The sequence below is a fragment of the Tamandua tetradactyla genome, chromosome 4, assembly GCF_023851605.1.
Source record: "Tamandua tetradactyla isolate mTamTet1 chromosome 4, mTamTet1.pri, whole genome shotgun sequence".
NCBI classification, from domain to species: domain Eukaryota; kingdom Metazoa; phylum Chordata; class Mammalia; order Pilosa; family Myrmecophagidae; genus Tamandua; species Tamandua tetradactyla.
This window is the reverse complement of record NC_135330.1, coordinates 117,252,140-117,264,380: the sequence shown is the minus strand read 5'-3', so window position 1 is coordinate 117,264,380 and position 12,241 is coordinate 117,252,140. Positions and strand designations below refer to the sequence as shown.

The window sequence follows — 12,241 nt, the reverse complement described above, 5'->3', positions numbered from 1 at the left end:
AAAACTTTCAGAACAAAATGCAGGGAAATATCTTATCAATCTTATAATAGGAGGTGGTTTCCTAGACCTTACAACGAAAGCACAAGCACTGAAGAAAGAAAGAAAGAAATGGGAACTCCTCAAAATTAAACACCTTTGTGCATCAAAGACCTTTGTCAAGAAAGTAAAAAGACAGCCTACACAATGGGAGACAATATTTGGAAATTATATATCAGATAAAGGTCTAGTATCCAGAATATATAAAGAGAATGTTCAACTCAACAACAAAAAGACAGACAACCCAATTATAAAATGGGCAAAAGACATGAACAGACACTTCACAGAAGAGGAAATACAAATGGCTAAAAGGCACAGGAAAAGATGCTCAACTTCCCTGGCTATTAGAGAAATGCAAATCAAAACCACAATGAGATGTCATCTCACACCCACCAGAATGGCCATAATCAATAAAACAGAAAATGACAAGTGCTAGAGAGGATGTGGAGAAAGAGGCACACTTATCCAGTGTTGGTAGGAATGTCAAATGGTACAACCACTGTGGAAGGCAGTGTGGCAGTTCCTCGCGAAGCCCAGTATAAAATTGCCATATGATCCGGCAATACCATCGCTAGGTATCTGTTCTAGTTTGCTAGCTGCAGGAATGCAACACACCAGAGACGGATTGGCTTTTAATAAAAGGGGATTTATTCTGTTGGTTCTTCAGAGGAAAGGCAGCTAACTTTCCACTGAGGTTCTTTCTTACGTGGAAGGCACAGGATGGTCTCTGCTGGTCTTCTCTCCAGGCCCCTGGGTTCCAACAACTTTCCCCAGGGCGACTTCTTTCTGCATCTCCAAGGGCCTGGGCTGAGCTGCGAGTGCTGAGATGAGGAATGCCGAGCTGCTTAAACTGTGCTACATTGCGTTCTCTCATTTAAGCACAAGCCAATTAAGTCAAACGTCACTCACTGCAGCAGACACACCTCCTAGCCGACTGCAGATGTAATTAGCAACAAATGAGATTCATCTACCATTGGCTCATGTCCACAGCAACAGAACTAGGTGCCTTCACCTGGCCAAGTTGACAACTGAATCTAACTACCACAGTATCTATTCAGAGGACATGAGGGCAAGGACACAAGCAGACATTTGCACACCAATGTTTACAGCAGCATTATTTACAATTGCCAAGAGATGAAAACAGCCAAAACGTCCATCAACAGATGAGTGGCTAAACAAACTGTGGTATATACATATGATGGAATATTAGGCAGCTGTAAGACAGAATAAAGTCATGAAGCATGTAACATGGGGTAGACCTTAAGGACATTATGCTGAGTGAGATTAGCCAGAAACAAAAAGACAAATACTGTATGGTCTCACTGATATGAACTGACATTAGAGAATAAACTTGGAGATTTTCATTGATAACAGAGACCATCAGGAGATAGAAATAGAGTAAGATATTGGGTAATTGGAGCTGAAGGGATACAGATTGTACAACAGGACTGATTGTAAAACCTCAGAATGGACAGCACAATACTACCTAACTGTAATACAATTATGCTAAAACAATGAATGAAGCTGAATGTGAGAATGATAAAGGGAGGAGGACTGGGGACCCAAATGAAATCAGTAAGAAAGATAGACAGTAAAGGCTGAGATGGTATAATCTAGGAATGCCCAGAGTGTATAATGATAGTGACTAAATATACAAATTTAAAAAATGTTTTTGCATGAAGAAGAACAAAGGAATGTCATTACTGTAGGGTGTTGAAAATAGATGGCAATTAATATTTTAACTTACGTGTGAGACTAAAGCAAAAATGTCTATTTGGTATAAAATTTATCTTTTGATTAGTGCATTTCTGAATATAACTTATGTAGACAGCTTAACTGAACACCGTAAGTACATGGAACCTTGAGTAGGACATAAGAGATTTTGTTGGTTTGTCCAGAGTGAAGCCCCAATAAATCCCAGAGTGATTTGAACAATGAATAAAAAAGTATTCGCAAAGTCCCCTTGGGGGAATGGTGAGAAACGGGGAAGATTCAACTTTCCCAAGTTGAATTCTTGATATTCTCACAAGCAGTGCAGACAACCAAAGCAATAGGCTGAGCCCCCAGTCTTGGGGTTTGTTCATATGAAACTTAACTCCACAAAGGAGAGGTCAAGCCTACTTAAAATTAGGCCTAAGAGTCACCCCCAAGTTAACCTCTTTTGTTGCTAAGATGTGGCCTCTCTCTCTCCAGCCAACAAAACAAGCAAACTCACCACCCTTCTCTTGTCTACATGGGACATGACTCCCAGGGATGTGGACCTTCCTGGCAGTGTGGGACAGAAATCCTAGAATGAGCTTAAACTTAGCATCAAGGGATTGAGAAAACCTTCTCGACCAGAAGGGGGAAGAGAGAAATGAGACAAAATAAAGTATCAACGGCTGAGAGATTCCAAACCGAGTCAAGAGGTTATCCTGGAGGTTATTCTTACACATAAATAGATACCACCTTGTTAGTCAAGATGTAATGGAGAGGCTGGAGGGAACTGCCTGAAAATGTAGAGCTGTGTTCCAGTAGCCATGTTTCTTGGAAATGATCGTATAATGATATAGAACTCACAATGTGACTGTGTGATTGTGAAATCTCGTGTCTGATGCTCCTTTTATCTACCTTATCAACAGATGAGTAAAACATATGGAATAAAAATAAATAATAGGGGGAACAAATGTTAAAATAAATTTAGATTGAAATGCTAGAGATCAACGAAAGGGAGGGGTAAAGGGTATGGTATGTATGAATTTTTTTCTCTTTTCTTTTTATTTCTTTTTCTGAATTGATGCAAATGTTCTATGAAATGATCATGACGATGAATATGCAACTATGTAACGATATTGTGAATTACTGATTATATATGTAGAACGGAATGATCAAAAATTAAGAATGTTTGCGTTTGCTTGGTGTTTTTTGGTATTAAAAAATAATAATAAATTAAAAAATAGGGTTACATAAAATGAGAATGGCTTAAATATTGATAAATGTTGAAGATGGATGTTAAGTACATCAGGGCTCACCTTTTTTTTTTTTTTTTTTTAACATGGGCAGGCACCGGGATTCGAACCCAGGTCCTCAGGCATGGCAGGCAAGCATTCTTATCTGCTGAGCCACCGTGGCCTGCCCCAGGGCTCATCTTATCCACTCTAGTTTTATGTATGTTTGAAAATTCCCATAATGAAAAGTTAAAATAAACAAATGAATATTTCTTACTATAGTTCTGTGGTACAAGTTCCGGGTTCTTAGGAGTTTTCAACTTGTAGGCTACATCTCCAATATTGACTGTATCACCTAAAAAGAAAATAAAGAAACATAGAAGTTAAGAGACAAATGAGAAAACCATACACTGTATCTCTGGCAACAATGATTCTCCTGATTCACAGAAGGGAATATTGTAGAAATATAGAAATGTACCTCACATCTGTCTGTGTCAGGCATCACAGCCTCTGCTCTGAAATGTCTATTGAAAACATAAGTTACATAAAGGAGAAAAAGGGCAACAGTAAAATTTGCATCTTAAATGCTAGGTTAGCAAAACTGAAAAAACAAAGTACAGTAAAATGTATTACCCAGCTCTTTAAATCATTAATAGGAATGCTAAAACAATCAACAATACAAAAGGACGCACTGTGCTTAAAATCACCCAAAGCATCAATGTTGTAAAATCTTTAACATGTACCCTCAATCTTTTTACATCTTTACAGGTCCTCATTTTTACTATCAGCAATTTTAAGTTATCCAGAAACATACTACAAAAGTGCAATATAGGCGAATTAAAAGGACAGAGTTCTGGTGGCATATATGCCAAGAATTCCTACATGAAATAAGCAAAACAGAGATAAAGTTCTCAGTAATTTCCACGTGGTTCTAATTTTTTAAAGTAACATTAATGTTGGACTGATCTTCAAAAGTGCAGAATTGGATGGTAAATCAGTCTCTCTATGCTTCACTCTTTCCAAAAGCAAAATAGCCCTGCTGATATCATCTGCACCTGGAACTACATTTGGAAAGAACTCAAAGACACTCAGAAAAAGTAGCTCTGGAAAACATATCTTTCGGCATTGACAGTTCAGAACTAGTGAGGTATACTGGATACTAAGGTCTTAAATATAATATATGATAATAATAGCAGCCTACACTTGTTGAACATTTACTATTTTCTAAGTACATATTCCAAAAATGATCCTGTAAGACTGAGACAGAGATTTTACAGAGAAGGACATTTACAAATCTATGAAAAGAATTTTTATAAATCAAGAAATTGATTACAGTTGTGGTAAATTGAGAACGATCAAGATGACATACAAAGCTAAATCTTTGTTAGATCCATAATTAGCAACCAGAATAAGGTAAGATAAAACACATTGAGGGCAAAAATTCAAAAGGTTGTAACGTTCTTAATCCACCAGGCCTTCCAGGCGTCCCCCCTGCCACCTTCCACCTCCCATCAGCTCTGCGTCTCCTCTACTCAGTCTACCACATGATTCTCAAAGGGTAGTGCCTGGGCCTGCAGCATCAATCTCACAAGCAAACTTGCTAGAAATGCAAATTCTCAGGCCTCACCCTAGGCATACAGAATCAAAACTCATGAGGTAGGGTCTAGCAATTCATATTTCAACAAGCCCCCCAAAAGGATTTCTAATCCAAGTTTGAGAATCACTGGCCTATTAAGTTCTACCAACGTCAAAAATCAAGTAGGCAGCAGATTCTCATAGTGGAAACTTAATTACTTAGTTACTCAAAGTTTTGGTTGACAATCATGCTACCCTATTTTCCTTTATGTAGGAAAGAAAATGTAAACTAAGGAGATTTTCCTTAAAAGGATAAGCTTGTTTACAAATATAAGAGTGATGTTCCTTACTGCAGGTTTTCATTACAGAGTAGTTACATCATGAAGAATTATAGCTATGGTATTTTCAATTAAGATGGCCTTATAAATATTTCTCTTACTGAAAAGACTATTTATTCTTGGCCTCCTGACATAATAGATACTAAAATAATTAACCCGAATAAAAGAACATTTTCAGGCAACAGTTCTCATTGCAAACCCCGCCCTCAGTGTTGAATCTGATGGATATGCTTCTAATAAACAATCTAGGAAAAGTAGATTATACAATTCAGATAATCTGACAATTATCTATCCATTTACTCAAAAAGAAAAAAAAAGTTTTGCTTCTTACTAAAATAAGCAAGAATGCACTAAAGATATAAACACCGAAAACAAAAGTCATAAAGAATTAGAAAAATAGGAGGGCAAGTTGATAACCTTTGGGAATCACTTTTTAAATAACAAAAAGAAAAAGGGAGAAGACAAATTTTTACAACATTAAAACTTAACACTGCTATATAATAAAGATAAAGTTAAAATACAAACAAGAAAAACTATTATTCAAAACATATAAAGAACTACAAATCAATAAGAAAAATAGAAACAAACAAAAAAACAGAAAAATGGGTTGATAAAAACAGGCAATTCCCAGAAAAGTCAAATTGCTAAATGTTCAACCTCATCAATAATCTGAATAATGAAAACTAAAATGAGAAGTCATTTCTTAGCTGCAAAATATGCAAAACTTTTCAAGTCTGACAACATTAAATGCAAAGGGAAATGGAAGCATAAATTGGAACAACCTCTTTGGACAGAAATTCCAATTCTCATTATTTACCCTATTTACTAATGTACCCTGGAAGACATACATGATGAGTTCTCTATAACAGCCACTGTAATATTAAAAAAAAGAAAAAGAAAAAAGTTAAATATTCATTAATAGTAGAATCAAGAGTTAAATCTACTTTACAGAGGTTTAAACAAAAAGATGAGGAAGAGTTAGATTGATGCTAGGAATAGAAAAATATCCAAAATGTGTTGTTGAATGAAAACAGCAAAGATGCTGAATATATAACATGATAAAATTTATAAAGCACATGCATCCAGCCAACACAACAAGCAAACTCACCACCTTCACCCTGTTTATGTGGGACATGACTGCCAGGGGTGTGGACCTTCCTGGCAACATGGGACAGAAATCCTGGAATGAGCTCAGACTCACCATCAAGGGACTGAGAAAACCTTCTCGACCAAAAGGGGGAAGAGCAAAATGAGACAAAATAAAGTGTCAATGGCTGAGAGTTTCCAAACAGAGTCGAGAGGTTATCCTGGAAGTTATTCTTACGCATTAAATAGATATCACCTTGTTAGTCAAGATGTAATGGAGAGGCTGGAGGGAACTGCCTGAAAATGTAGAGTTGTGCTCCAATAGCCATGTTTCTTGAAGATGACGATATAATGATACAGCTTTCACAATGTGACTGTGTGATTGTGAAAACCTTGTGTCTGATGCTCCTTTTATTTACCTTTTCAACAGACAAGTAAAACATACAGATTAAAAATAAATAATAGGGGGAACAAATGTTAAAATAAATTTAGATTGAAATGTTAGTGATCAATGAGGGGGGGGTGGGGGCATGTCATGTATGAATTTTTTTCTGTTGTCTTTTTATTTCTTTTTCTGAATTTATGTAAATGTTCTAAGAAATGATCATGATGATGAATATGCAACTATGTGATATTATGAATTACTGATTATATATGTAGAATGAATGATCACAACATAAAAAAAAAAGGAAAAGAAAAAACACATGCAAACACATTCTCATTGTAAAGGTGGAGCAAAGGGCTTTATACCAAATAGTAGTGAATGACTTTAAAGAGAGGGCAGGAAACGGGAGTGATGACAAAGTGAGACTTAAGCTTTATTTTTAATGTTTGCATTTATATATCAAATGCTCTTTACTATATATATATATATATAGTAAAGAGCATTTGATATATATATGCATGTTTTAAATTAATATTTTTTAAAATATCAAATTACATGCCATAGGATTCACAGGACTGGACTAGAGTAGAAGTCAGAGGACCTGGCTTTAAATGCAACCATATATTTCATTTTACCCTTTTAAAATAATGCTATTAAGTAAGATTTGCAAGAAAATTGGGCAAATCATTTAATTACTGGGACACAGGAGGTGGTCAATAAATATTTGATAAATAATTTAGACTTAGTTCCCAAATCTGCAAAATGAAAGGGCAAAAATCTCTATATCATAAAGTTATCTTGAAGTTTGAGCAATAAAAATTTTTTTAAGTACAAAGTACCAGATATAGGTTATATAGTGATGTCATACGGTCATAGGGTATGTAGTCACAGGGTATATAGTGATGAACAATATAAGCACAAATCTTGCTGGGGGTATTTACATACTAATGGTAGGAGATAAATAATAAGGATGTGAAGAAAATGAACAATCAGAGAGCAATAACTGCAGTCGACTAGGAGTTACAAGATCTGAAACCGGCACACTTAACCTCCGTGAGATGCAGTTCCTAAGTATAAAATAGTGATGGAAAACCATCTGACAATGTCAAAGTTAGTGCCCAAATCACTGTGGCAATTTTTTTCACTTTCATTAAAGGGAAGTGTTTACCTATACAAAGACATAATTTTATCTCAATTGATTTCTCAAAAATAAACTAAAAGCTATATAGGAGGATTCCCATCAACAGCAAATTTCATCTGAAGAGAGACAGTTGAAAATAGGCAATCAGTAACTATTTACTGAGCACATTTTTGATAATGTCAAATAGTGAAGTAAAAAATTACAAAACAAAATATAAAAAGAAAAAAACAGAATATTACATAAAACACAAGTATAAAATCTAATGCAGAATACATGTATATTTAGAGTTCAATGTACAAACCAAAGAACTTTTTCTCTCCTGGAGCTCACTCTTAAGAAACTTATTCCAAAAAAAGGAGAAGTTAAGCCTATTTATAATTATGCCTAAGAATCACTCCCCTCAGAGAACTTCTTTGGTTGCTCAGAGGTAGCCTCTCTCTAAAAGCCAAAGCAACAGGTGAACCCACTGTCCTCCCCCTGCTACATGGGACATAACTCCCAGAGGTGTAAACCTCCCTTGCAAGGTGGTAAAAGACTCCAGGAATGAGCTAGGACCCAGCATCATGGAATTGAGAAAGCCTTCTTGACCAAAGGAGGAAGAGAGAAATGAGGCAAAATAAAGTTTCAGTGGCTGAGAGATTTCAAATAGAGTTGAGAGGTTATTCTGGAGGTTATTATTATGCATTATATAGACATGCCTTTTTCATTTTTAATGTATTAGAATAGCTAGAAGGATATACCTAAAACTGCTGAGCTGTATTCCAGTAGCCTGGATTCCTGAAGATGTTTAAATAATTATATAGCTTTTTACAGTGTGACTGTGTGATTGTGAAAACTTTGTGACTGATACTCCCTTTATCCTGGGTATGGACAGATGAGTAAATAAATAAATAAATAATGGGGGGGCAGAAAAGGAGTAAAAAAAATGAGTAGATTGCAATATTAGTGGTCAGTGAGAGGGAGCAATAAGAAGTACGGGACGTATGAGGTTTTTCTTTTTTTCTTTTTGTTTTTTTTCTGGAGTGATGCAAATATTCTAAAAATGATCACAGTGATGAATGCACAACTACGTGATGATATTCTGAGCCATTTATTGTACACTTTGGGTGGACTATATAGGATGTGAAGACATCTCAATAAAAACATTAAAAAACGAAATCTCTAGGGAGGACTTTCGGGAAGATGGCCAAATAGAGTAGCTCGAGATTAGCCCTGCTCCAAGGAAAAGTTAGAGAAGGGACAGGAGGGTGACTGAGGTGGCGATTTGGGAGTGCAGCTGACCTGAGAGAGTCTTCTGCACCACATGGGGCAGCCCTGGTTGCAGAAACCAAGGAACTGAGAGGCAGAGGGCTGGAGCCTGACATGGAGGTGCAAAGTCGGCAGGAGTGCACAAGTGGGAGCCAGGGACTAGGAATTAAGCCAGGCCACATTCCTTGAGTTTGCTACCCTCATCAGCACAGCCCTGTGACCGGCAACTCACCCCACACCCCATGCACCCAAATCCCATAAACCACTGCCATTCCCCACACTTCAGGAGCTCCCACCCCACCAGCCCCCAGAACACATACCTACCCCACAACCCCACCCCAAGTGCAGCCAAATCCACTTCTCCTGCACTCCACCTGAGCACTACCTCCCCCTCCCTGTTCCCTGCAGGCTGTTGCCAATACACAAAGGCTGCGGGCACTAACCTCCATACCTAGGCTACCCCTGTCCCATAGTGCCCATAGTGTTACACAGCCTCATCCTGCCCACCCACCCCCTCAAGCTCTATGCATCAGTTAACAGCACTCCTATGCCCACACATGTGCACGGGCCCCCAATCACGTTATTCAGCTCTGGGAATTGCACTTTACAGCAGTCCTAGAACCATGCATGCACACAGCCCTCAGCCACACTTCCCAGCTCTGAGAAAGTGCTGACCTGCACAACCGGGTCATACTTGCCCCCAGCGCACAAACGCATAATGCCAACCTGCTGCCACAGCTCTATGCATGCGCACAAAGGGCCCTGTGCCTTAGACCAGCACACACCAGGATTATGCCCCCTAGACCACGGACCCACACACCAACATCCTCCCTGGCCGCTGGGTATCGACATTCACAAGCATCAGCATAACATCCTCAACCTGAGCCTATATCTGCCCTGAAACAATTCACTGCACTGAGTGCTCCACCTCGTATACTGCCCTGCTAAACAACCATCCCATGAAGACAAGAGCTTAGCCTACTGAAAGAAATCAACTCCCAAAGTAAATCAATCAAGATATTTACATGCCATGAAGACACTAGAAGATCACTAAGCATATCACAATGCAGACAGATATAGCCCTCTCTAATGACTAAATTAAAACACCAGAGGAGACACAGATATTAGAATAACAAATCAAAGATGTTCATGTAACTATACTTAATACAGTAAGTGGGATAGCAAGTGACATAAAGGAGATCAAGAAGAGAGTAGAAGAGCATAAATAGGAATTTGAAAGAATAGAAAAATAGCAGATACAACAGAGATTAAAGACTCTGTTGACCAAATAAAAAACATACTAGAGGTACACAACATCAGATCTGAAGAGATAGAAGAAAGAATAAGTGATATAGAGGACAGGATAAATAACTACGAAAACTCAAAACAGTAAATGGCAAAAAAGATGGAAGAAACTGAATTGGATCTCAGGGAAATGATAAACAAAACAAAGCACACAAATATTAGAATCATTGGTGTCCCAGAAGGAGAAGAGAGGACTAAAGGGCTAGGGAGAGTAGTTGAGATATAATGGGAGAAAACTTCCCAACCCTCATAAAAGACATAAACACATAAGTGAAAGAAGCCCAATGAACTTCAAACAGAATAAATCCAAATAGGCCTTCCCCAAGGCACAAACTGATCAGTCTGTCAAATGCTGAAGAGAAGCAGAAAACCCTGAAATCAGCAGGAGAAAAACAATCTACTACATTCAAGGGAAATCAAATAAGATTGAGTTCAGACTACTCAATTAGCACCTTGGAGGTGAGAAGGCAGTGATATGATATATCCAAGATCTTGAAAGAGAAAGACTTCCAGCCAAGAATTCTGTACCCAGCCAAACTGTCCTTCAAAACTGAGGGAGAGATTAAAATTTGCACAGACAAAGAAGTCCTGAAAGAATCTGTCAACAACAGACCAGCCCTACAAGAAATATTAAAAAGAGTTCTGCCAGCAGAAAAAAATTAAAAGACAGGAGAGGGAGGTATGGAGGAAGGCACAGAATTGAAGAGTGCCACTAAGGGTAATTTAAAGAATACAAAAAGAAAAGAAGGAAAAGAATATATAGATCTGACAAATACAATAAAAAAGATAAGATGGTGGATTCAAGAAGCACCTTTTCAGTGTTAACTTTGAATGTTAACGGACTAAACATACCAATTAAAAGATGCAGATTGGCAGAACGGAATAAGAAAAATAATCAGCTATATGCTGCTTACAAGAGACTCATCTTAAACACAAGGATATAAATAGATTGAAAGTGAAAGGATGGAAAAAGATTTTCCATGCAAGTTGTAATCAAAAGAAAGCAGGAGTAAGCTATATTAATAACGGACAAAATATAAATGTAAATGTAAAGACATCATAAGAGACAAAGAAGGACACTATATACTAATTAAAGGGTCAATTCACCAAGAAGATACAAGAATCATAAATGTTTATACTCCCAATCAAGGAGCTCCAAAGTACATGAGACAGACATTGGCAAAACTGAAGGGAGCGACAGATGTTTCAACAATAATAGTAGGAGATTTCAATACCCCACTCTCCTGTATAGACAGAACAACCAGACAAGAAGATCAACAAGGAAATAGAGAAGTTAAATAATTTGATAAATGAATTAGACCTAACAGACATATATAAGTCATTGCACCCCAAAGCACAAGGTTATACATTCTTCTCTAATGCTCATAGAATATTCTCCAGGATAGATCATATGCTGGGGTACAAAACAGGTCTTCATATTTAAAAACACTGAAATTATCCAAAGCACTTTCTCTAATCACAATGGGATGAAGCTGGATCTCAATAACCACCAAAGAACAAGAACATTCACAAATATATGGAGATTAAATAACACACTCTTAAACAACCAGTGGGTCAAAGAAGAAATTGCTAGAGAAATCAGTAGCTATCTGGAGATATATGAAAATGAGAATACAACTTATCAGAATTTCTAGGATGCAGCAAAGGCTGTGCTGAGAGGGAAACGTATTGCCCTACATGCCTATATTAAAAAAAAAAGAAAGCAAAAATCGAGGACTTAACATCACACCTGCAGGAACTTGAGAAAGAACAGCAAGCTAAGCCCAAAGCAAACAGGAGAAGAGAAATAACAAAGACTAAAGCAGAGATAAATGAATGGGAGAACAAAAGAACAATAGAAAGAATCAATAAAACCAAAAGTCGGTTCTTTGAGAAAGTCAATAAAATTGATGGGCCACTAGCAAGACTGACAAAGAAAAAAAGGGAGAGGATGCAAATAAACAAAATCAGAAATAAGAAGGGACCTTGAAGAAATAAAAGAAATCATAAGAGGATACTATGAACAGCTATACACCAACAAACTAGATTAACTTAGCTGAAACGGACAAGTTCCTGGAAACACACAAAGAAGCTACACTGACTCACAAAGAAATAGATGATCTCACCAAACCAATCACAAGTAAAGAGATTCAATCAGCCATCAAAAATCTTCCTACAAAGAAAAGCCCAGGGGCAGATG

General features: G+C 37.3%; 1 protein-coding gene across 2 annotated transcripts in view; it reads right to left on the bottom strand.

Annotated features, from left to right (window-relative positions):
* VWA8 (von Willebrand factor A domain containing 8) overlaps positions 1–12,241 on the bottom strand; it is a 631,595-nt gene that overhangs the window by 583,858 nt on the left and 35,496 nt on the right. For both annotated transcript variants that reach the window (XM_077158362.1, XM_077158361.1), the window contains exon 2: positions 3,241–3,318. Coding sequence is in view for 1 of the 2 variants with exons in the window: in XM_077158361.1 (XP_077014476.1) it covers positions 3,241–3,318 (78 nt within the window). In the remaining variant the exon portion in view is untranslated. The remainder of the gene's footprint in view (positions 1–3,240; positions 3,319–12,241) is intronic.